The sequence below is a fragment of the Trachemys scripta genome, chromosome 14 (assembly GCF_013100865.1).
Source record: "Trachemys scripta elegans isolate TJP31775 chromosome 14, CAS_Tse_1.0, whole genome shotgun sequence".
NCBI classification, from domain to species: Eukaryota; Metazoa; Chordata; order Testudines; family Emydidae; genus Trachemys; species Trachemys scripta.
Window position 1 is genome coordinate 34,717,079 of NC_048311.1, and position 25,249 is coordinate 34,742,327.

General features: G+C 48.2%; 2 protein-coding genes across 4 annotated transcripts in view; both read right to left on the reverse strand.

Moving 5' to 3' along the window:
* PCYT2 (phosphate cytidylyltransferase 2, ethanolamine) overlaps positions 1-18,628 on the reverse strand; it is a 25,161-nt gene extending 6,533 nt beyond the window's left edge. The window contains exons 1-9 of one of the 2 annotated variants that reach the window (XM_034789859.1): positions 18,411-18,628; positions 13,676-13,764; positions 11,665-11,826; positions 10,043-10,109; positions 9,422-9,506; positions 8,711-8,755; positions 1,367-1,505; positions 591-673; positions 247-324 (exon numbers count right to left, since the gene is read on the reverse strand). In XM_034789859.1, coding sequence (XP_034645750.1) covers positions 247-324; positions 591-673; positions 1,367-1,505; positions 8,711-8,755; positions 9,422-9,506; positions 10,043-10,109; positions 11,665-11,826; positions 13,676-13,764; positions 18,411-18,502 — 840 coding nt within the window. In that variant the 5' untranslated portion in view covers positions 18,503-18,628. Of the gene's footprint in view, positions 1-246; positions 325-590; positions 674-1,366; positions 1,506-8,710; positions 8,756-9,421; positions 9,507-10,042; positions 10,110-11,664; positions 11,827-12,329; positions 12,420-13,675; positions 13,765-18,410 lie in introns of those variants that run through there. The other variant, XM_034789860.1, reaches the window with a different exon arrangement.
* A 163-nt stretch (positions 18,629-18,791) lies between these two features.
* Positions 18,792-25,249, reverse strand: part of SIRT7 (sirtuin 7) — an 8,350-nt gene continuing 1,892 nt past the window's right edge. For both annotated transcript variants that reach the window (XM_034789856.1, XM_034789857.1), the window contains 8 exons: positions 23,973-24,077; positions 22,802-22,872; positions 22,569-22,641; positions 21,426-21,524; positions 20,688-20,924; positions 20,354-20,434; positions 19,987-20,093; positions 18,792-19,375 (listed from right to left, as the gene is read on the reverse strand). In XM_034789856.1, the coding sequence (XP_034645747.1) occupies positions 19,162-19,375; positions 19,987-20,093; positions 20,354-20,434; positions 20,688-20,924; positions 21,426-21,524; positions 22,569-22,641; positions 22,802-22,872; positions 23,973-24,077 (987 nt within the window). In that variant the 3' untranslated portion in view covers positions 18,792-19,161. The remainder of the gene's footprint in view (positions 19,376-19,986; positions 20,094-20,353; positions 20,435-20,687; positions 20,925-21,425; positions 21,525-22,568; positions 22,642-22,801; positions 22,873-23,972; positions 24,078-25,249) is intronic.

Below are 25,249 nucleotides of genomic sequence, written 5' to 3' on the forward strand. Positions count from 1 at the left end.
CTGAGTTAAAATAACTTAGGTAACTTGATTTTTGTAATTAGGCATATGCATCTGTCTAAAGCTAAGCCTATTGGAGGCCATAAAGTCTTACTCTTTTGTTACTGTTCTAATAAATCAGTGCTTTAAAACATCTGACCATGTTTGACATTGACCAGTCAATTTACCAACCCTAGCCCAAGGCACTTTGGCTGCAGAACAGGACAGCTGCGTTTAATTCAAGAAGCAGCATTCTAGCCAGACACTCACCCTGCATGCCAGGACGCTAAGAGTTCTCTCGTGGATGTTCATGATGGGATAGTTCTTCCCTTTGTAGCGATTCACTTCCTATGGGCAAAACACAACAGTTACCATTAGGGCAAGAGATAAGCCCTCCACTCTCCCCTCTATCCCTCCCTACATGAAACTCATTCTGCCACTGTGCAGGACTGTGACTCTCTCCTGAGGGATTCCAGAGAACAATTTGTCCGGCTCAGAGAACATGGCCCCACAAAGAGGATGAAACAGGCATCCCTACTGCTCTGAGCCCACACAGAGAACCTGGCCGCCAGGACAGCTCTCTGCCAGGACTTTAAGAGGCACTCCATACTGACCTGATCAAAGTGCAGTCCAACAATGATGTAGGGTCTCTCGGCCAGCAGGTGCACCTTCTCCAGGAAATCTACGTGCCCAATGTCTACGGCTTTTGTTAAGGATGTGGGACCAGCATCACAGCTGGGGGCGGGAGGAGGAGAGCGATACTAAGAAGCTGCAGTATGAGATGGGAAACCTGAGGAATTTTTGTTACTTGCTGCCCTTGTGCCCTGGGCATCTGCCCTCTTCCCATGAACTCTGGGCACCTACCCACACACCTTCCCAGGAATTGTGTTAATCTGATTTTATTCAGCCTCTTCCAAAAATTTCTAACGGTTTTAGAAACTCTGTGGAAACTGGCCCAGCCCTGTAGACTGGGACAAACAGGGAAAGAAAAATATTCTCACAGGCTGATCCACAGCATTGGCTGACCCTGCCACATGCTGCGTTCAGCACTCCCTGAACAGCTGTCACTTGGTCACTGTGACAGGTGGCTTTTAAGAAGGGAATAAAGGAGATCTTGGAGGGGCCAACCATCTTCACTCCCCAAACCCTGTTAGCTGTAAATCCATCACTAAAATGGAGCTGCAGCTGTTTTCTCAAGTACATTTCCCTGTGACAGGCCAAAAAGCCACCAGTTGAAGAGCCCTGTTCCTTCCCCTCCTCCTCTCCAGAGAGAAAAGGAAGAGGCAGTGCACAGTCCTAATCCTCTGCTCCAGTGGACAAGTGTAAGAGAGACAAAGACCACAGCCTTCCCTACCCATCCCTGTCTAGGCAGCACAGAGTCCAAGGATACGGAACAGGTCAAAGGCTCCAGCCACATAGATGATGGTGTCTCCTGGCTGCGGCTCCTTCCCAGATGCAAATTGGATGATCTTTTGGGATGTCTGCAGGAACTGAGAGACTCCAGTCCAGGGGCTGTGACCTTTAGGGCCCTAAGCAAAGGAGAACAATGTTTCAGTCCCAATAGCACAAAGCAGGTTCGAATGGGATATAGATATCACATAATTAGCCCAAGAGACAGCTGAAGGGGAGGGCTGTAGGAGGAGGATGCCAGCAAAAAGGCAAGCAGGAAACCTGGCTCGCAGCAGCTTGCATTCCTTAGGCCTGGTCTACACTACGGGTTTAGGTCGACTTTAGCAGCGTTAAACCGAATTAAGCCTGGACACGTCCACACAACGAGGCCCTTTCTTTCGACTTAAAGGGCCCTTTAAACCGGTTTCTTTACACCACCTCCGACGAGGGGATTAGCGATAAAACCGGCCTTTGCGGGTCGGAATTGGGGTAGTGTGGACGGAATTCGATGTTATTGGCCTCCGGGAGCTATCCCACAGTGCTTCATTGTGACCGCTCTGGACAGCGCTCTCAACTCAGATGCACTGACCAGGTAGACAGGAAAAGACCCGCGAAGGTTTGAATTTCATTTCCTGTTTGCCCAGCGTGGAGAGCACAGGTGACCACGCAGAGCTCATCAGCACAGGTAACCGTCATGGAGTCCTCCCAGGATCGCAAAAGAGCTCCAGCATGGACCGAACGGGAGGTACGAGATCTGCTCGCCATATGGGGAGATGAAGCAGTGATAGCTGAACTCCGTAGCAGTAAAAGAAATGGAAAAGTATTAGAAAAGATCTCCAAGGCCATGAAGGACCGAGGCCATAACAGGGACACACAGCAGTGCCGCGTGAAAATTAAGGAGCTACGGCAAGCCTACCACAAAGCCAGAGAAGCAAACGGAAGGTCCGGGGCAGAGCCGCAAACTTGCCGCTACTACGCGGAGCTGCATGCGATCCTAGGGGGTGCAGCCACCACTACCCCAACCGTGTGCTATGACTCTCTCACTGGAGAAACACACAGGGAAGACGGTTCGGGGAACGAGGAAGATGACGATGGAGGTACTGTAGGTAGCTCACAGCAGCAAGGAAGCGGAGAAACCGGTTTCCCCAACAGCCAGGATATGTTTGTGACCCTGGACCTGGAACCAGTAACCCCCGAACTCACCCAAGACCCTCAGGGCACACAGGAGACCTCTGGTGAGTGTAACTTTGTAAATATTTGTAAACATTACAAAAAAAAGCAAGCAAGTCTGTTAACGTGTATGGGGATGGAGCGGAAATCCTCCAGGGACATCTCCAGAAAGCTCTCCTGGTTGAAATGGGGTGATTTTATTAAGGGGGACATTCAGAGGCGCCCGTTCCTGCTCTTCTGACCAGAAATGTTCCCCGCTGTTAACCACGCGGTGGGGGGGAGGGGTGAAGTGATCATCCCAGAGAATCGTGTGTGTGTGTGTGGGGGGGGGTGGTTTACTTGTGTTTGTGCCGCATGTTAACCGGGAAACCGCAGCCCCCTCCTTTTACATTGAAACCCCATTTTAAATGGACAACCCAATTCATCCTTGATATGGGAAATGCGCTGCTGTTTGCAACCTTTCCCGCATGTTAAGAAGGTTAAAAAAGCCAAAACACTGTGGCCTACGATGGCTGCCTGCAAGCCGAAATATGCGACCTTGTAATGAAAGAGTGTACCCATTGTTCCCTAAAATGTGTCTTTTTTAACCACCTCTCCCTTCTCCTCCACCAGCTGCAAATGTTTCTCCTTCGCAGAGGCTCGTGAACATTAGAAAGAGAAAACGTAAGACGAGGGACGAGATGTTCACGGAGCTGCAGATGTCCTCCCATGCTGATAGAGCACAGCAGAATGCGTGGAGGCAGTCAATGTCGGAGATGAGAAAAGCCCAATATGAACGAGAGGAGAGGTGGCGGGCTGAATCGCGGGAAGAACAGAGCAAGTGGCGGGCTGAAGACGATAGGTGGCGTCAGCTTGCAGACAGACGGCAAGAGGCAATGCTCCGTCTGCTGGAGCATCAAAGTGATATGCTCGAGCGTATGGTTGAGTTGCAGGAAAGGCAGCAGGAGCAGAGACCGCCGCTACAGCCCCTGTGTAACCAACAGCCCTCCTCCCCAAGTTCCATAGCCTCCTCACCAAGACGCCCAAGAATACGGTGGGGGGGCCTCCGTCCACCCAGTCACTCCACCCCAGATGATCGCCAAAGCATCAGAAGGCTGGCCTTCAATAAGAGTTAAAGTTTTAAAATGCAGTGTGTCCTTTTCCATCCCTCCCCCCCCACCCATCCCAGGCTACCTTGGCAATTATCCCCCTACCTCTGTAAGGAACTAATAAAGAATGCATGAATGTGAAAAAAACAATGACTTTATTGCCTCTGCAAGCGGGAGGGGAGGGGAGGGTGGGGTGGGGTGGTTGGTTTACAGGGAAGTAGAGTGAACCGGGTGGGGGGGGGGGGGTTGGAGGGTTCATCAAGGAGAAACAAACAGAAGTTTCACACAGTAGCCTGGCCAGTCACAAAACTCGTTTTCAAAGCTTCTCTGATGCGCACCGCGCCCTGCTGTGCTCCTCTAACCGCCCTGGTGTCTGGCTGCGCGTAATCAGCGGCCAGGCGAGTTGCCTCAACCTCCCACCCCGCCATAAAGGTCTCCCCCTTACTCTCACAGATATTGTGGAGCGCACAGCAAGCAGCAATAACAATGGGGATATTCTTTTCGCTGAGGTCTGAGCGAGTCAGTAAGCTGCGCCAGCGCGCTTTTAAACGTCCAAATGCACATTCCACCACCATTCGGCACTTGCTCAGCCTGTAGTTGAACAGGTCCTGACTCCTGTCCAGGCTGCCTGTGTACGGCTTCATGAGCCATGGCATTAAGGGGTAGGCTGGGTCCCCAAGGATCACGATAGGCATTTCAACATCCCCAATGGTCACTTTCTGGTCCGGGAAGAAAGTCCCTTCCTCCAGCTTTCGAAACAGAGCAGAGTTCCTGAAGACGCGAGCATCATGTACCTTTCCTGGCCATCCCACGTTGATGTTGGTGAAACGTCCCTTGTGATCCACCAGGGCTTGCAGCAGCATTGAAAAGTACCCCTTGCGGTTTACGTAGTCGGTGGCTTGGTGCTCCGGTGACAAGATAGGGATATGGGTTCCGTCTATGGCCCCGCCACAGTTTGGGAATCCCATTTCAGCAAAACCATCCACTATTGACTGCACGTTGCCCAGAGTCACTACCCTTGCTATCACCAGGTCTTTCATTGCCCTGGCAAATTGGATCACAGCAGCCCCCACAGTAGATTTGCCCACTCCAAATTGATTCCCGACTGACCGGTAGCTGTCTGGCGTTGCAAGCTTCCACAGGGCTATCGCCACTCGCTTCTCAACTGTGAGGGCTGCTCTCATCTTGGTATCCTGGCGTTTCAGGGCAGGGGAAAGCAAGTCACAAAGTTCCATGAAAGTGGCCTTACGCATGCGAAAGTTTCGCAGCCACTGGGAATCGTCCCATACCTGCAGCACGATGCGATCCCACCAGTCTGTGCTTGTTTCCCGGGCCCAGAATCGGCGTTCCACGGTATCAACCTGCCCCAGTGACACCATGATTTCCACATTGCTGGGGCCCGTACCTTGTGTGAGGGCTGTGTCCATGTCAATTTCCTCATCACTCTCGTCGCCGCGCTGCAATCGCCTCCTCGCCTGGTCCGGGTTTCGCCTTGGCATGTTCTGGCTCTGCATATACTCCAGGACAATGCGCGTGGTGTTCATAGTGCTCATAATTGCCGCGGTGATCTGAGCGGGCTCCATGATCCCAGTGCTAGCTATGGCGCCTGGTCAGAAAAAAGGCGCGAAAGTAGTATCTGATGGACCAGGAGAAGGAGGGCGGGAGGGAGGGAGGGAGGGAGGGAGGGCCGAGTGACGACATGGCGTACAGGTACAGGAACAGGGAGAAACACAAACAACTGTCACACAGAATGGTCCCCCCAAAGATTAAACTGGAAACCCTGGGCTTAGCAGGCCGTTGATTTCACGGAGGAAGGGGAAGCAAATGAACACAGAACAAATCTATTTTTTACATCTTAAGGTGGCAGCCGACGCTGCAGCATGAGTGACAGCCATACCAGTATGACGACGATGGGTACCAATCATAATATGCCATCATCTGCCAAAAGGCAAGGGGCTGCTGCTGTGTAGCAATGCAGCCCCACGTCTGCCAGCCCCACGTCCGCCAGCACCCAGCATCGCCCTCGGCCTCTTCTGGGTGCTTAGCAGACAATATTGGGCAATTGGCAGAAAATAGTATATTATGACTGGTAACCGTCATCATCAAAACAGTAGCATGTCTGCCCAGGTGGCCATGATTGACAGCCATACCAGTACGACGACGATGGGTACCAGTCATAATATACCATCGCCTGCAAGGGGCTGGTGCAATGCAGCACTACGGCTGCCAGCCCCACGGCTATCACTCATGCTACACCGTCTACCGCCAAAAGGCAGTTAGCAGCTGCTGCTGTGTAGCAATGCAGTCCCACGTCTGCCGGCACCCAGAGGACATATGGTGACGGTGAGCTCAGCTGAGCTGAGCGGGCTCCATGCTTGCCGTGGTATGTTGTCTGCACAGGTAACCCAGGTAAAAAGGCGCGAATCTATTGTCTGCTGTTGCTGTGACGAGGGGGGAGGGGCCTGACGACATGTACCCAGAACCGCCCGCGACACTGTTTTGCATCATCCGGGCATTGGGATCTCAACCCAGAATTCCAAGGGGCGGCGGAGACTGCGGGAACTGTGGGATAGCTGTGGGATAGCTACCCATAGTGCAATGCTCCGGAAGTCGACGCTAGCCTCGTACTGTGGACGCGGTCTGCCGACTAGAGCACCTAGAGCATTTTATTGTGTGGACATACACAATCGGCTGTATACAACCGATTTCAATAAAACCGGCTTCTATAAATTCGAAATAATTTCGTAGTGTAGACATACCCTTAGTTCCTGGGATTCAGTATTCAGGCATGACCATCTCCCCTTACTCACACAATAGCTCCTTCTGACCCATCTCTGCTAGCTAGTCTCTGAGCTCCACCTCAGAGAAAGGAGATGCTGGAAAGAAAACAGAGGGAAGTGGGGGAGTAACAGGGCAGCCTAGGCCTGGTATATTAATTTAGCAGGCAAAGATAAACCAAGATGGGATTAGATTTATCAAACTGGGAGGGGTTGCAAGTGCTTTGGAGGACAGAATTAAAATTCAAAATGATCTGGACAAACTGGAGAAAGAATCTGAAGAAACAGGATTAAATTCAATAAGAAAAAATGCAAAGTACTCCACTTAGGAAGGAATAATCAGTTACACACATACAAAATGGGAAATGACTGCCTAGGAAGGAGTACAACAGAAAGGGATGTGGGGGTCATAGTGGATCACAAGTTAAATATGAGTCAGCAGTGTAACACTGTTGCAAAATAAATAAATAAATAAAATCAATCATTCTGGGATGTATTAGCAGGAGTGTTGTAAGCAAGACACGAGAAGTAATTCTTCCGTTCTGCTCCTCACTGATTTTGCCTCAGCTGGAGTATTGTGTCCAGTTCTGGGCACCACATTTCAGGAAGGACATGGACAAATAGGAGAAAGTCCAGAGAAGAGCGACAAAAATGATTAAAGGTCTAGAAAACATGACCTTTCAGGGAAGATTGAAAAAACTGGATTTGTTAAGTCTGGAAAAGAGAAGACTGAGGGGGGACATGATAATAGTTTTCAAATACGTAAAGGTTGTTAGAAGGAGGAGGAAGAAAAAATGTTTTTCTTAACCTATGAGGCTAGGACAAGAAGCAATGGGCTTAAACTGCAGCAAGGGAGGTTTAGGTTGGACATTAGGGAAAACTTCCTGTCGGGATGGTTAAGCACTGGAATAAACTGCCCAGGGAGGTTGTGGAATCTCCATCATTGGAGATGTTCAAGAGCAGGTTAGACAAACACCTGTCAGGGATGGTCTAGATAATACTTAGTCCTGCCATGAGGCAGGGGACTGGACTAGATGACCTCTCAAGGTCCCTTCCAAGGTCCTATAATTCTATGAAACGAAACGGGGCTTGCCCTAGCCCTACCACAAAGCCCCCCACTCACCCACCCTTTCATCAGGCAAGACAGGATTTTAAATCAATTATTAAAATGAGAGCATCCAAAACCAATAAACCAAACAGCAAAATGTCCAAGTCCAATGTGACCACAATTCAGGAGGACAGAGTTTTAGCCCCACTGTGTGGCAGGATTGTGAAACAGCAGTAGATTTAATCACCAGCTCATTTTCATTTACTTTGGAAACCCGATGCCAACAGTTCTAAAGGCTTAAAAAAGTATGACAAGAACTCAGCTAAGAACAGGGACGTTCCCCAGGGACAACCTTCCCCCCAGAAGGGACGCTATGTAATGAATCAATAGGATGCCTGCATGTCTCAAGATGCTTTCAGGGAGTGTGGAGCCCCCCAAATCCATCACAGCTGGTCACTGGCTGTAGAAGGGGATACCTTATAGACCATCTGGAAGAGCACAAAGTTGAAAACAACAAACAAACAATGACCCAGTCTATCCAGAAGATGGACAAGGTAAAATCCAGAGCATGGGAGCAAGTTCTTCTGGGCAACATTCCAGCTGCAGAGCTAGGAGTGTGGGGGTCTGATAACATACCCCACATTTTCACAAACCCAGGGGGCCGGACCAGTTTGTTCGTCAGAAATAGACACAGAAATGTCAGTGTGACAGGCTGAATGTAGCTGTAGCATCAGGAGCATTTTGCTGGTTAAAGGTTGGACCTGCGGCGGGTCCCAATTTTTCTGAACTGAGCACAAAGTCACTATGATTGTACATGTAATCTGGGGGCACCAATAAGGGATGATTTTAACTTGCGAAGTACAGCATGCCTCATGCCCAATCTCTTTTGAGCACACTTAGTTTAAAAGGAGCATCATTGAGCAGAGTGTCCCCTTGGTGGGAACACGGCTCAAGAGAAAGGTCCTGGGAACCATGGAAAGGTGGCGAAAACTGGAACTTATGAGTAAGGAAGACACAGCAAGGTGCTCAATGAGTACTGCAGACCTCTGCTGTGTTTACAACACAACTCAGACTGCCCAGCTTCCCAGGCCCACTCCAGACTCACCTGTTCATTTTATAGGCCTGGCAGGGGGTTTGCTTTGGTTGTCTCTGGGCAGGAAGACCACCTTATACTGCAGACTGTAAAGCACATGTGGAATCCTTCTCAACTAGTCCACGTGTGCCACCACTGGCTCCCCACTGCTTGGAACCCACACACTCACCTTCCCAAAGTTATCCTTGTGCTTCCGGTAATCCAGGTCTTCCTCCTGCACAGAGGAAGTGGAGAATCAGAATGCTGATTCTGAGGTGGATCTCTCAGCCCAAAACAAGCTCCTGCTAGCAAAAGCATAGGGGAGCCTAGGCACCAGATACCAATCCTGCATCAACTGATTTATCAGCATTTAATACCCAAACCTTGTGACCTGGCCCAAAAGCCAGAGAGAGCATGGCTCAGCATCTGACCCTGATCTTGCCCATACGTGGCAAGATAACCATAGGCCCCAAAGGGGAAGCTTCCTCCCTGGAATCTCCAGGGCATCCTGTTTTACAGCCAAAAATAGGATGGCGTCTCTGTAGAGATTGTCATTCACTCAGAGAGGTCACTGGAAAGAGGCATGTGTTCCCCTCCATGCTGCCTCTTGGTGCCAGGGGGACCAAGCCTTGAGTCCCCTGCAGAGCAACGCAGATTGTCAGCCACTATCCTCTCAGGGGGCCCTACTTCATGGGGGTCTGAGCAAAGATAAGCAGAGGATTCAGCCAGCCCTGCCCACACGGTAGCTTGCAAAAGCCATCAACATTCTGTGCAATAGACCCAGGAGCTCCAGTGTGGAGCTCAGCTCTGCCATTCAGGATGAAGGTGACTCATGAGGAAATGGCTAAGCAAAGGCGCTGGGAAATGCCCCAGCGTTACCACCCACAGCTGTCTGACTCACTATATTGCTGTGGTGAGCCTTGGTCATGAGCAACATGCGACCAACCAGATCAGTAGTGGACACTCCCTGGGTGCGATTACATTCCCTGCAAGAAAACAAGCAAAGGATAAGTAGAGGATGTAGAAGCAGTGGTCTCCTCAATCTGCAGGAACATTCAGGAAACTCGCCAAACCAGGGGCTCAGGCTGGGAGAGGCCCTTTCCCCCACGTACCATGTCACATGGAAAAGAACATTTGCCTATCTGAGTCTCTGCACCTTTCCTGCTCCCTTTGGTCACCACTCAGTGCGTGCAGCTCCTGTGAAGACTCACCTTGTGCAACTCCCCAGCACTGCTGTTTGCAGTACATGACTTCAGTGCCACATGCCTTACAGCTCACTGGGGACAGGAACAGCCGCATGCTATCTATAGGATGGGAGGCCGGCCAGCCAGCTGTTGCCTGCAGTGCCTCCTGGAGGCCACATGAGTAAAGGCAACTAAAGTAGCAGGGACACACCACAGCTAATAAAGACAAGGTGAAGAGGCAACTCGAAGACACCAGCATTTCAGCTGAGCTCCACACCCTCGGACTTAAACAGGAATTCCCAGCAGGTCTGATTAGAACAGGAGTGGCAATGGGTTACCTGTATCTCCCAGCTGCCTTCACCTCTTCATAGGTGTCCTTGCCATCTACAGTTAGTGTGATGTCATCTACAGAGAGACAGAACATTAGAGCACCAGCCCCTTCTACGCCCTGTGAAAATCGAAGGAGCTGGTGGGGAAGTGGGGAGCGCAATGGCTGAGTGTGACCAGCACACAAGTCAGAACAGGAGCAAAAGCTTCATAATTCTGCTCTAAATCATGGTGTACACACAGCCAACCTCTTCCATGCCATGGAACAGTTGGGAATTTGCCACTCTTTCCTGACCTGGGAGGAAAGCAAATTAATAGATTCTAAAAATCATTTAGTCTGACCTTCTGTATAACACAGTCCATAGAATTTCATCCAGTTACCCCATACTGAGCCCAATAACTTATGTCCAACTAAAGCCCTTCCAGAAAGGCATCCAGTCTTGATCTGAAGTCATCAACAGATCGCAAATCCACATCCCTGGGTAGTTTGTTCCAATGGTTGAATCACCCTCACTGTCAAAAATGTGTTCCTTCTTTCTAATTTTAATTTGTCTGGGTTCAGATGCGAGCCACTGGTTCTTGTTCTGCCTGGCTCTGTTAGATTAAAAAGCTCTTTGGTACCTGTATTTTCTTCCCATTAAGTTACTGATACACTGAGATCAAGTCACCTCTTGATCTTCTTTTTGATAAGCTGAACAGATTGAGCTCCATAAGTCTCTGCTTGTAAGGAGTCTTCACTGCAGAGTTAACTCAGGCATTGCTCCCTAAACTCTCCCACGTGCCTAGAAGCACAGACAAGTCACACATAGGCTAGCCTAACCCAGGTGCCAGTCACCTAAGTTACCCTCTGCAGCAAAAATATTCCCTAAGGCATTGTTACAGTCTTCAAATCCTCTCTGTGGCTTTTTGCTGCACCCTCTCCATTTTTTCCATATCTTTTTAAAAATGTGCACAGCAAACCTCTATGCTGTATTCCAGTAGCAGTCTCCCCAATACCATATATAGAGGTAAAATTCCTGGGGAAGTTCCTCTCAATCATCTCAGGATTCCCATCCTGCTTCTTTCTGAGCCCTCCAGCAAAAAAGGCCACCCCACCCAGAAAGTGCAGGTCCCACAGCACAGGGAAACGAATGGGTTCCAACCCTGGGGTTCTGTAGTTTCTGATCATGGCTCTGGGAGCAGTGAAATACAACCCCCTGCTGCAATAGTGCTCCTGCCTATGTCCCAGACAGACCCGTGAGAGCTTGTGTAGCTGAATGTCTCAAAATCTCCCCCTGCCCTAGTATGAAGCAGTCCCATACCCTCCCCGTATTACATGGTGGAATACAAGGCTGTACTGCAAGTAACAAAGACCCCTGGTGCCAGGGAAAAGCCTGGAATCTCTGGCAAAGACACTGGAGTTGCTGCTGTTCCGTCACCATTTCCAGTTAAACTCATTTATTTCATACTCCCTTTTGACATCACTGTGCCTTGGAGAAGCTATAGCATCGAGGATGGGGAAGGAACTTGTCTGTTCACACAGAGGCAGTGAATGATCTGACAGAGGGGACGAGTGCAGCAGAACGAGAGCTGAACCCACCTGGCCTTCCCTGCACTTGGCCCCTTAGCTATACAGAGCAACCAGAACACTTACTGCCATGCACACAAAAGTCACAGTTATACTTGTCGAGGGTTTCCAGTGTGGTGACGTAGGGAGCTTGTGCGGCAATCTCATCTACCCACTTGATAGCTTGCACCATTTTGTACCTCTCCTCCTGGGTAAAGACAGGTGGTCCTTTGTGCTTGGCAATCTCCTCTGGATAACAAAGAAAACAAAGCCAGTTACAGACACACACACACACAGTGCCACTATAGAGGCAAGTCCACCAATTCCCCAAGAGTCTCCTCAGGAGCCCCAGTTCCCAGGGGGCCCCCCCAATTATGGGGATAGCCCACAAAACCACAGCTTGGTGTATGAGAGCTCAGCCCAGAAGGGAATAGAGGGCAGGAGTGAAGTCTAACTGACTCCATAACAGGCCTGAACATATTTTACCTTAGACCCATTTTGTAGGTATGTAACAAGAGCCCATCCCAAAATCCAATCTGAGGGAAGGGTGGTCCATGCCTCAAAATGTTACCTGCTCTTACCCTGCAGTTCTCAGCAGCTAGAAAGTGAGCGGGTCTGGCTCCCTGGCAGCCCATGGAAGGGAATTCCCTTTTTACCCATTAGATTCACTCAGAGATGTGGCCTGGGCACCAAGTCAGTGCACATGGATTTCTCTAGAGTCTAGGGATGGCAGACACCCTGCAGACAGTTACCAAGGTGTTGAGGGAATCCAAATGCCAGTAACAGAGGTTAGGAATGATCCTCACTCCAGACAAGGCCTGGTCTATGGTGGAAAACGTGTGCCACTGTAATGAAATCAATTTAAAAATCTATCTGAACACACGGGTGCAAATCCCAAACAGACACATGTACACCAGTTAGATAAGTTATTTTAAGCACAGTCTAAATACAGTAAATTGGTCTAAGGGTATCTCTGCTGGGGGTTTGCACCTGTGTGACTAGTAGACTTTTCATTGTTTAAGGGGGAAGTATGACCAATGGTTAGACCCAGCATTGGGACTCAGGAGACTTAGGCTCTATTCCTGCTCTGTCACTGGCCTCATGGTGACCTTGGGCAAGTCCTTTCCCCTTCCTGTGTCTGAGTTTTCCTATCTGTAAAGTGGGGGTAAGGATACTGCCCTCCTTTGTAAAGTGCTTCGAGATCTAAAGAAAAGCACTACATAAGATATAGGTATTATTATAAGCTACACCTGTGCAAGTTTTCTAATATAGGCCAGACCCTAGAAACAGTCCCATGTGCTCTGGACTCTGAAGTCTTTCACAGAATCATCAAAATATAAGGCTGGAAGGGACTTCAAGAAGTCAACGAGTGCAGACCCCCGCACATAGTAGGACCAAGTAAACCTAGGCCATCCCTGACAGATGTTTGTCCAACCTGTTCTTAAAAACCTACAATGATTGCGATTCCACAATCTCCCTTGGGAGCCTATTCCAGAGCTTAACTATCTTTATAGTTAGAAAGTTTCTCCTAATATTAGCCTAAATCTCCCTTGCTGAAGATTAAGTCCATTACTTCTTGTTCTACCTTCACTGGATACGGAGAACACAGTTGATTACAGTCCTCTTTATAACAGGCGTTAACATATTTGAAGACTTATCAGGCCCCCCTTCAATAATCTTTTCTCAAGACTAAACATACTGATTTTTTTTTTTTTTTTATTAAACTTTCCTCATAGGTTAGGAGAGCACTGCTGTTGCCCTCCTCTGGACTCTCTCCAATTTGTTCACATCTTTCCTAGAGCGTGGCATTCAGAACTGGACACAGTACTCCAGCTGAGGCCTTACCTGCGCTGAGTAGAGCGTGACAATTATCTCCCATGTTTTATATACATTATCTACCAGTAAGCAAAAGGGTAACTAAGAAGAGAGCAATCCCACTCGGATACTAGCCAGAGATACCCCTCCTTTGATGGCTCTGTTGCTGCTAGAGGAGCTGTAACTGGGAATTTGTTGTGCATCAGGCTCACCATCCTCAGTGCTGATTTTGTTGGCTGACGCTAGCAGCAGCAGGAGATGAAGGACTGAGAAAGCCTCTTACCATCCGTGTGGACTCCCACAATGAGATAGTCTCCCATGGCCCGAGCCTGGCGCAGCTGATTCGAGTGGCCATAATGCACCATATCATAGCTAGAAAGACAAAGGGTCAGCGTTAGGCCTAGTGTACAATTAAGAGGGCTCAGCTGCATAACGATGTGATTTGATCATCTTCCTGCAGTCAAAGACCCTCTTCCACTCACTCCTTCCCCACAAAAAAAAGATTCAAAAGGTTAAAGTCTCCAAGCAGATGAATCTCTGGTAGTCACTTTATGCAGCTAACCTAGACCAGAAAGCTGTATTATCACTCTGCAATAACTTGGTTGGAGGAACAGGGCTATTAAGGGAGCCCAGAGTGTGTCATCCACACAAAGGGCAAATCAGTGCCAATGTTACCAGAAGCTACGTTCCATCAGCCAGCTCTGCTCCTCACATGACTGAAGAATCCTGTTACCCTGGTGACACCTCGGAGGAGATCCAGAAGTAATTTCCTCTCTCCCACTCACTGGGGTAAAAGAAGGTATTTCTATAAAGAGCTTGGGTGCCCAAAGATCCAAGCAAGACAGGGAGGACTTAGACCCTTCCCTGATTTTATCATGTCCCACAACTGAAAGGAATTTCATAGGAGCTGGTGGTACACTGAAGCCTCAAGGAAGCCCCATTCAGTTCCCAGTACTGGACAAAGACAAAGACCAACGCCTTATAAACACCTAAGAGACAGAAATAGCAGGGACAGTCCTGGAGCATCTTCTCCAAGAACTCACTGTTCTTCAGTGGAATTCACCCTGCAGGGCTGGCTCCACAGCCCAGGTGTTCATGTGTGCGTGCACCAGGGTGGATAAAAATGACTTTAAAAATTAAATACATGTTTATTTTATTATTTTACTTAAGCAAAGTAAGATGTCATGGGATAAGAGCGAGGGGTCCTCTCATGAATCAGCAACTGGTTAAAAGATAGGAAACAAAGGGTAGGAATAAATGGTTATTTTTCAGAATGGAGAGAGGTAAATAGTGGTGTCCCCAGGGATCTGTACGGGGACCAGTACTAATCAATATATTCATAAACAATCTGGGAAAAGGGGTAAACAGTGAGGTGGCAAAATTTGCAGATGATGCAAAAACTCAAGATAGTTAAGTCCAAAGCAGACTGCAAAAAGTTACAAAGGGATCTCACTTACACTTAGGGCTTGTTTACACTGGCAATTTATAGCTCTGCAACTTTCTTGCTCAGGGGTGTGAAAAAACACACCCCTGAGCGCAGCAAGTTTCAGCGCTGTAAAGCGACAGTGTAGACAGTGCACCAGAGCTGGGAGCTACACCCTGCATGGAGGTGGTGGTGTTGTTTGTTTGTTTTTTTTAACAGGGCTGGGCGAACGCTCTCCCAGCGCTGGTGCTGCGACAACACAAGCCACGTTAAAGCACTGCCGCAGCACTTTAGCGTTGTCAATGTAGACTAGCCCTAAATGGGTTAAAGATTGTTGTAATAAGTCATCAATCCAGAGGGGTGTTAATAGGCCTCTTCACCATGAATGGTCCCTTGAAATACATGTTAACTGTTTATGCTAAACAATCTGTCCCACTTGTATTTAGCTGTGACACTGAGCCGTGGGGGGGGGGGGGGGGGGGGGGGGGGGGGGAGAATCTATCTAAATTACGCAACTTCAGCTACGTGAATATTTAGATGTATTTAGATCGACTTACGGTGGTGAGTCAACTGCTGCCGCTCCCCCATCAACTCTGCCTGCGCCTCTCGCAGAGCTGGAGTACAGGAGTCGACGGGAGAGCGCTCGGGGGTCGATTTATTGTGTCTAGACTAGACACGATAAATCAATGTCCAATGGATTGATCACTGCCCGCCAATCCGGCCGGTAGTGAAGACATACCCTCAGTAAGTTTCCCACACCTGAAGAAAAGCTCTGTGTCACCTCAAAAGTTTGTCTCTCTCACCAACAGAAGTTGGTCCCATAAAAGATATTACCTAACCCACCTGGTATCTCTAAACTTATAATAATATATTAAAATAATTTCAATTAAATACAAAAAATATTAGGCAGTACATGTTTGCGACCAAGTTTTAAAGAATGTCAAAAAAATTAACTGCTGAAGTCACTGGCTAAATATCTGGAACCTCACTTTACTGAAGTGCTAAACCAAACTTTTGACAGCAGTAATTCCCTCTGCACCAGCAGAAGAGGCATCTGTGTCATTAAAATTTCTAACTATATTAATTCAATTACTAGTTCAAAGTTAAAAAACTAACTGGAGTTGAAAAAGCAGGAAAGCTATGAATAAAAATTAGGTGAAAGAGGACAAGGTCTAGTAGTTTTAAAATCTTGAAGGACAAAGCCGATTGGAAACATTCAGTTCAATTCACGAACAATAAATACTACTTTTTTTAAATTACTGAACTAGCTAGTTTTACATGTAAAAGTTGTTTAGATAAGAAGAAAATTTATGCATCCAGCACATTTAAGGTGGTTGTTGGTTTTTTTTAAACTGATGTTTTTGTGCATTTTTAATTGAGTTTGAGTTTCTATCCAAATACAGCTTCACACAAATTGCAAGCAAAGAAGTTAAGCTATATAATTGATCTAAGTCAATGGTTTTCAACCTGGGGTCCGCAGACTATGTTAAGATTTCCAGAAGAGGTCCACTCCTCCATTTGAAATTTTTGGAGGCTCCACAAATGAAAAAAGGTTGAAAACTGCTGATATAAATAATGTATATAGACACAATTATCTTCAGGGTTAGCACAAATCAACATGTTTTAATGGTTATCAACCAATGATAATTAACCTTGTTTAGGAAAATAACTAAGTAGTACAAATGCAAACAATTACAATTGTTGATTTAAATCAAGGTTTCCTGCTTGTTTAAATCATGATTTAAATTGCTTTAATTTAAATCAATCCAGGCCTTTCATGACTCTCTTCTCACTTCACACCACGTCACCCCCACACTCATCCTTCAACCTGCCAGTGTCTGCTTCTCCCACACTTGAAGTCCATGCTGCCCCCTTCACCCAGGAGACACCCTTCCCAAATTCATCTGCAAGACCCCTACTCTCTTCTCTTTCAAATCCCTCCTCCAGGTCCACTGCTTCTACGGTCTCTAAAAGTAAATAGCCAAATCAAAGACAAGTTGAAAGGAAGGCACGTTTAGTTAATGAGAATTTATTTATTAATTTGTTATTATAATCATATTTAAAAGATGTATCCCTCTCCCCCCTCCTGTGAAGGTGAATTGCCATTTTAGATAATGACCTCTTTAAAATAGAGACCATGTCTTACATTCCTGAGTAGGGCCGTTGGTTGCTACCGCTTATCGAAACAACTAGTAAAATCAGCTACTAAAAGTCTGGCCAAAAAGCTAAACAAAGTTCTCCAGACCAGCACAAAGCTTCATCAACAGCTCCCTGCAGAAGAGAAAGAATTTTGGGACAGTATTCCATTTCTATGGTCAAACCCAACTGTTCGGATGCATGGGAAGACACATGTGCTAATGAGCACATCTTGGTAGATGACTCCTGAAACTCTCCAGCACAGGAGAAATGGGGATACAGAGAGGCAATTCTCAAAGTGAAGGCTCCAGAACACAGTAACCCACAAACCCAGGAATGCTGCACAGAGACTGATCAAACTCCACAACTAAGGAAGGTCAGAGAAAAGATAAGAATGGCATGCAGAAACCAGGTCATTCTAGCCAGCTCACACATTCATGTCACTGCTTACAGGAATGCGTTTGTGCTGCATCCAACAACTGCCTATGCTCCACCTGCCCATTTGAAAACAAGGGCCATTAAACACACACACCCCTGAAATTCAAGGAGTAACTCAGGTGAGCACGCAAAACCTTTGCACGATGGCCTTGAAAAGAAGATGGATGTTTATAGAAGAGTTTAAGTTCCAAAGTCCTTCTGAATGACGCAGGACAGGGAGTGCAACAGACTAACAAAAACACCCAGTTATATTACTCGGGATAACTTGTTTTATGTTCTTTCTTTATTTACATATAGAAAGGACAAACTCTCCTGCTTTGGGGTATAAATCACTGGATGTGGAAGTTTCTTCCTAACTTATGGGCAGATTATTCCATAATTGTCTGCTAGATGGATTCCTGCACCTCCCTCTGGAGCATCTGGTAAGGCTACTGTCAGAGACAAGTTTCTGAAAAAGACTGGTCCAGGTCTCACCTGATATCACCCCAAAAGGGCACCTCTGCTTGACAAGCCAGCAAAAACAGTCGAACCAGGAGTTCAGATGACTGCAAGACTGCACCTACGCACCTGATGCCATCTCCTCCTCTGAGACCATGTATTACAGAGACAATAGCCACCCCCCAACCAGTTGCATCTTCTGTCCAGGACATTCAAGTCACAGCACGTCCCTGGGTCCCCGGTCACACCAGAAATTGGATTCCCACGGACACCACTGGCCAGCTTGCGCAGAAGGAAGTGTCATCTCCCTGAGGCAAGCCCCGGCCAACCTGCCGCCTTGAGACAGGGCTGGCTCGCTTCTCCCCAGGGCAGGGTGCCAACCCTTGCCACAGTGGGGGGCGCTTCCCCCAGCCTGTCTCAGACACCCCCGCCCGCGGGGAGTGCCCCGAGCGCCAGCTTCTGACGGGGGCTGAGAAGCCGGGCCCGGCCCGGGCCTCAGGAGCGCCAGGCCGCTGGGCAGCCCGGGGAGGCAGAGGGAGCCCGGGCCGCGGCGCCGTCTCCCAGGTAACGGGGCCTCGCTCACCATCCATCGCACCACACGCGGACGGGCCGGGGCGCGGCGGCGCTGCCCCCCGCGGGGCTCGGGGAAGCCTCGGCCGCTCCGTTCCGCAGCATCTCGGACGAGTCCTGGACCCCCGCCCCGGAGCCGTCACCGGCCGGAGCCGCCTCAGTCACCTGACCGGGGGCGGGGATAGGCCGGCCCAGGGCGCCGCCATCATGGAGAGATCACGTGACAACCACCCCAGCCGGTCTCGCCCCTCCCTCCCCGGGGCGGGGCGGGGGGGGCTGTAATGCCAAGGCCGCGGCCACGTGCCCCCAGCTGGAATCCCTCCCCCCGGCAGGGCACAATCGGGCTCCTGCACCCAGCCCAGGGTCACCCCACCAGCCAGTCACAGACCCGCAGGAGAGTCCAGGCTTTCTTTACTTAGCGAAAAGAACCCCGCCAGGCGGGGACCCGGCAGGTGCACCAGCCTGCCAGTGCTGCTAGAGAGCAGAGTGCAAGTGCTGAGGTTAAGGGGAAGGGTTCAGACCGCAAGCCCCATTGCCCAATACCCAGCTGTCCTCTCAGCTTTGTCTTCGCATCGTAAATAGTTGCATGAAAATACGGTACGACTCCTGCAGTTTTTTCCAGTTGCCCCCACCTCAGACCAGCAGAGTCTGTGTGGAGTCCATGGCAAACCCAGCGGAGTCCAGGGCAGTAGGGAAAAGCCATCCTGAAGGGCACCAGCTGATGTATTTCCATAAAAAGAGTGTTCAAATGGCAAGTTACAAAGTCAATTTACTTTTTTCCTCTTGGAGCCTTTTGCACAACCCCTGCCAAACCAGCCACCCGAGAGAGAGAGGCTGAGCGGAGAAGCTGGCTGTTGCTGCTGCTCTTGCATCTGCGCCTCCTCCAGGCTCCATGGTGGTGCCACGGGTCTCCGACTGTGACTGCCTTCTTCATCGGGGCTAAGGGGAATAGCCAGAGAGAAGATAGGATCCTTTGTTCTACCAAAACAAGACAGATGTGTAAGAAAGACTCCTGGGCCTGCTGCTGGGGAATTCAGCACTACCACAGAGAGGAACTGAACCCACTGCTGAAAATTACACTCCTCCATCCTGGATGTAGCCAGTGAGCAGCTACTATTCACTCAGTCCAGAGAAGCGGCTATGTGACTAAAATCACCTCTTGTGCTCTCCTCTGGAAGGCACGCTTTTGGACTGCTCTGCCATTGCAAACATCTCACTGCCCCACCTCTGCCAGGAGTTGTTGACAGTGCCTTCTGGGTCCATATCTACCCAGATGAAAATCACTATTAAACTACAAATATTAAAATATATTGCCGAACAGGCAGAGGAATGTTCTGTAGTAAACAGGCACAGGAGGGTGCAGTCTCAGCAAAGGCCTGGGAATTTGGAACTTCCGTATTATAATCCCCGTGACAGCAAATCACTTCCCTTCCCTGTGCCTTAGTTTCCCCATTTATAAAACGAGGATGGCAGAAGTGACTTGCTTTGTAGGAGGGAAGTGAAGGGGAGAGGGGGGTGAGTTCTCTATACAATAGATGAATATTATTGTCAGTAAACATGAGGCAGCCACCAGGCCTGAGGATCTATACCTGTCATAGCATGGGATCTCCAGACCAAGTTCTTCCATCAGTAATCTCATAACATCATCACATTTCCCATGTAGTTTCAAGGCAGCAAGATCATCCTTTGGAGTCCACTGTGGGGGGCCAAGGAAGTGAAGATAAAAATCCAGACAGGTTGAATGAGCAACCTTTATATGATCCCTGCACAGCACCCTATCCAGACCTAACAGCCTGGTATTGTGGCAGGGGACCCATGTCCCAGTCTGTCCCCTGCTCAAATTCACTGTCTAGCTCCCAGACTCTTTGTGGGTATGAATTCCAGCTTCCCCTGTACAGCAGGATGTAGGCGCAGAATCATTTCATATGAGGCTTTTCCCATTTTTTAACATCTCACCTGCAGGTTCACAATGTAGAGTTTTGGACGGCGACTGGGGGGTTTGCTCATGCACCAAAGATGTGGATACTTTTTCAAAACCTGGCATAAAATAGAGACTGTCAGTATAGCCAAAGGCAGATGTGAATGCTAGAATATATCTGAGAGAGCAGGTGGAATTTATTACCAGGAAGGGGATGAGAGAGGAGTCAGAAGAGAGACTACCCGGCACCTGGATTTATCACATGTGGTGGGCGAGGCCTGACACCAGGGTCTTTGGGAGGAGACTGCTCCGCGCCAGGGTGCATCACCAAAGGAGAATGCTGCTAACAATCTTCACTGAGCGTCTAGTTACCTTTAAGCTGGAACCCAGACACAGAATCACATCTGCTTTGCTCGCAGCCTCTGTTGCTGCTTCCCAGTTCAGTGGTTCCCTCAAGGTCCCTTTCTCCCCAAAATGGACGATTGTGTCTCTCAGCTGTGTCCCACACTTATGGCACATCCTGCCTGTATGATGTCTGTGCAGGGCTGTGCGCTCCGTCACATCAAACACTCGCACATATTCTCTATTGGGTGTGCAGGAAGTACAGACCTTGTGCAGGAAGGAAGCAAGGAAATGCAGTTATGTAACAGGGAGGTTTTCCAGGAGCCTTGCATCAGTTAGCCTTGGTTTGAGGCAGTGCCCCTTTAACAATAGGTGTTTCACCCTGGTAGGGAATTCAGACCCAGCTGGTAAGGGGGGAGGGGTGTCAGGTGACTGCCTGATGAGCACTTGATTCCTTTAAGGCTGAAAGAGCGCGCTTTCTAGGCGGGAGCTACAGGAAGTAGGGTAGTTCCTGTGGCAGGGGTATGCCTAGGCATATTGTCTATAGGAGGATTGAGGAAGAGCTGCTGGATTTATGCTAAACTATTTCATTTGGGGTTTTTCTAAAGACTGTCAGTGCAACCAATACATTGTGCCCTGAAGAAAGGGCCTGAACAGACTCCAGGTGTGGAGTTTAATCCTTCATGGACTGGGGAGACAGGCCAGCAGCCTACAACCTACAACCCACCTGAGCCCACAGAATAGCAAGCCTGTGCCCTGGCTACTCACCTCTATGTACATGTTTCCATGAAGCTCAGATATTGCTGCTTGGGGTAACCCACTCCGTAGGTGGAGCCCATCACAGTTCTGAGACACCACATGCTGTACCTTGGAAGGAAGGAAGCAGAGCTGACATGGCAGGGAACTCTGAAAGCGTTCACCAGTGAGGCAAACAGACTGATCTCAGTACAACCCCAGAATCTGAGCACAGTTGGCAGAGTCCAAGCAGGGTGGGAAAGAAATGACTGAAGACACAGAAACCAGCACACACTTATGACAGAAGTTAAAGGGCTCCCACTGCTAAATAAAGTTCTGCTAGGAGTTTTATAACAGGGACCCTCACCCATCCTCAGTAACAGAGGTGGGTGTGTGTGTGTGTGAGAGAGAGAGAATGCGCGCACTATGGAAAAGGTGCTGCTGCAAAGGGTGGGAGTTACATCCAGGGGTGAAAGTGGGCTGGTACAGTGTACCAGTAAGAAGCTGGTACCAGCCCGTATGCAGCGACACTAAAGCACTGCCGGAGGGTCCTTTACCACGTCAGCGCTTTAATGTTGCTGCCCCCCCCCCCCCCAGTCAGCAGCGGTGATGTGGAGGGAGGTGGGGGGAGAGAGGGGCAACGACATTAAAGCGCGTAATTGTCCCACCCCGGGCCGACGGAGTGGGGGGAAAAAGGGCCAACTGCCCCAGGGCCAGCAATTTAAAAAAGCCCAGGGCTCCAGGCTGCCACCATTGTCGGGGCTCCAGGCCACTGCCGCTACCAGGGCAGCGGCCGAAGTCCCGGGCCCTTTTAAATCACCACCAGAGCCCCAGGCAGAGTGGGCCATGCAGTGCAAATGGGCTGGCTGGGGGAGGCTGACCCCCTCCAGCCCCGCACCTTCCACCCGAGGCCCCACCCCTTCTGGGGGTCCATACCGGGGCCCCGTACCAGTAAGAATTTTATATTACTTTCACCCTGGTTACACTAATAAGACACTAGGTTTTTACAGGAGCACAAACCCTGCTGTTTTCATGTGGACATCTGGCCACCTTCCGTAAGTAACAGTAACTATGTTCAGTAACCCAAGGAACACTCCCAGCAACTGGTCTCTGTTGATTTTCCAGTCTCTCCCTTCAGATCCAGGTACCAGAGCACTAGTGAGCTTAGGACCTTACCAGGTTGTGCTTGTGTAAGCAGGCAATGCTCATATGGGTGAGCGTGGGCTCCGCTTCACTCAGATCTGTAGCCCTGGCAAATGGAAAGGAAAAGGAACAGAAGAGGAGCTGTTAATCCCACATTCAGTCTTCGCCTTCTGCTGTGCAGCCCAGAAAGATACTCTTGTGAGATTTGCAAAGACTGTCACCCCATTAGAGCAGAAGGAAAAAACTTAGGAATGTCATCTGCTTACCTGATACTCCTCCCTTTCTGCAGTAACGTCCAAACTCCATTAGGACCCCTGTAGTCAGGGATTGAAGCTGCCTGCATTACAGGAGAAACAAAAGGAAAATTAGACCTGCTGAGAATGCTCCCCACACCACCAGTCCAGCCTTGTTAGTTTATCTGACTCTCACTTTCTACATTCCCCACGAATTCATCATCCCTCTCTCATACAGAAGCACATACAGGTCTGTCTCACTTGTTTGAACTCCATGCTTAACTCACTCCGACAATTCATCCAGAATCATCATCCTTCACAGGGCAACATTCTGTCCATCTGCCCCCTTCGTTCAGTTTCTGCATTTTTATATTAGATCCCTAGTATTCTCCTCCCTCACATAATTGATATAATTTCTGCCACTTTTTCCCCCACTCCGCATTTCCTATTTCCCCACAAAGAACTCAATTCCTGAATCTTTCCATAGTTCCTCCAGATATGGTGGCATCTTTGTTGGCCTATGCTGGCCATTCTCCAGCACAAATGTCTATAGCACAGTAGCACACAGACAACTCAGTCAGAATCATGCCCCCATAGGGGCTGTAGAAAAAAAGAAAATATGGTTCCTGCTTAAAAAAATTCACAATCAAAAGTGATAAGTGACATACATGGGAGGGATGTGCCTGACTTCAACACCCACTTCTCCCAGAAGGACCACAAAGGCAGACCATTTTTAAAGATCTTTATAACTTAAAAATTATGAAGTGCCTGCTAGACCTATCTGCCCTTCAACCTAGCCATCATTAACTGGCCAATTTCGTATTGGCTATAGGACAGAAGTGAGTCTTTAAGAGAAATCTGAAGGAGTGGCCTTACTGATCAGATCAAAAAGGACATTCTTTGTACAGTGATCTTGGCTCTGACAAATATCTTTGTACGCAGTCAGAGCCTCAGCCTCTTTGACTAACAAGTGTCTTCCTGAGACACAAAACATGAAGGTGTCCTGCCCATCGTCCAGTCCCTAACCGTGGGCCAATCTCAGTCTGAATCCAGGATCCTAGGACTCCTAATACTTTGCTTACACACCTTTCTGTCCTCATGCAATTCACTCACTAGCCAAGAAAGATCTCTGTAGAATTTATGGCATAGAAACACTGCTGAAGGAGCTCCAGCAGCCTTAAACACTCATCCCATTCAACCCTACCGTGCTGATCCCAGCTCCTGTATAGATGACCAGGTGTTTCGCACTTCGGACAGCTGCAGCCAGTTCAATGACCTTTCTCTTTAATTCCTCTGGTTCATCACAAACCTAAAGAGAAGACAAGGAAGTTAGAGCAATCTCTCTTAGATGCAGTCTGTCACTCTACACAAATTGCTGGTTAACTCCCTTCTAGTCTCTTCTCTTTTTACTGAATCCTTAATGGCTTCAATTAAAAAATTAGAAAAAAAAATGTTTGAAAAGGATATCTTTTTCTCATGTGCATACCTTGATCCTAGATATCAATTCCTACTGACACAAGACGACAAAGTCAAGGTAAAATTTAATTTAAGCAAAACGTGGATGAAAACGAAAATGTTTCAGTCAGAAGTAGAAAATAATTATGTAATAGTATCAATGTCAGAAACATCTGAAATGGAAAGACTGGATGATGAACTGCAACTTCTTCTTAAAGCTCATGAAATCTCCAAAAATAAAGAGATATCTGGATGAAGAAAAGCTCAAAAAAGGATTGGGACAATTCTTGATTCATTTGCAAATGAGCCACATCTCATTAAGAAAGAAATCATATTAAACTACTGGAAACATCATAAAAATGTCATGCCCAAGATGAATCAATTTACAGTTCCAGCAATACAAGTGAGTGGTGAAAGAACATTCTCAGGCCTCAGAAGTATCCTTTCACCGCACAGGTCCAATACAACACAGAAAATCTTACAAGATGTTATTTTAGTTTGTTCAAACATGTTGTTCATAAAATAAATAAATTCTGTTTGACAGCACAAGAACACTAGGAAAATTCATGTAAAAGTTAAACAGTTTCAGGTCTTTTTTTAAATTTAAATCAGATTGAAATTTGATTTGACCTAGTTTGAATCAGTAAATGAAGTTTCTTGGGATTTTTTGATGGCTTGAACCAGAAAAGAACCCAAACACATAGAATACAACTGAACCCAAACCTGAACCAAAGCAAAATAAATACCAGTTTGACTCCCTGGTTCTCACTCTGCATCCCTGGAAGCTGCAGTGTCTCATCCTGGGGAGGGGCGGGGGGGGGAGGGAGGGAAGAGCTGACATACAATGCCAGTCAGGAACAATTTCTTCTCTGAATAGAAAATAAATGACATGGACTATTAAACCTTGATGGTGGGTTAGAAATCTCCTAGACGGTAAAAAGAACAGGAGTACTTGTAGCACCTTAGAGACTAACAAATTTATTAGAGCATAAGCTTTTGTGGGCTACAGCCCACTTCTTCGGATCA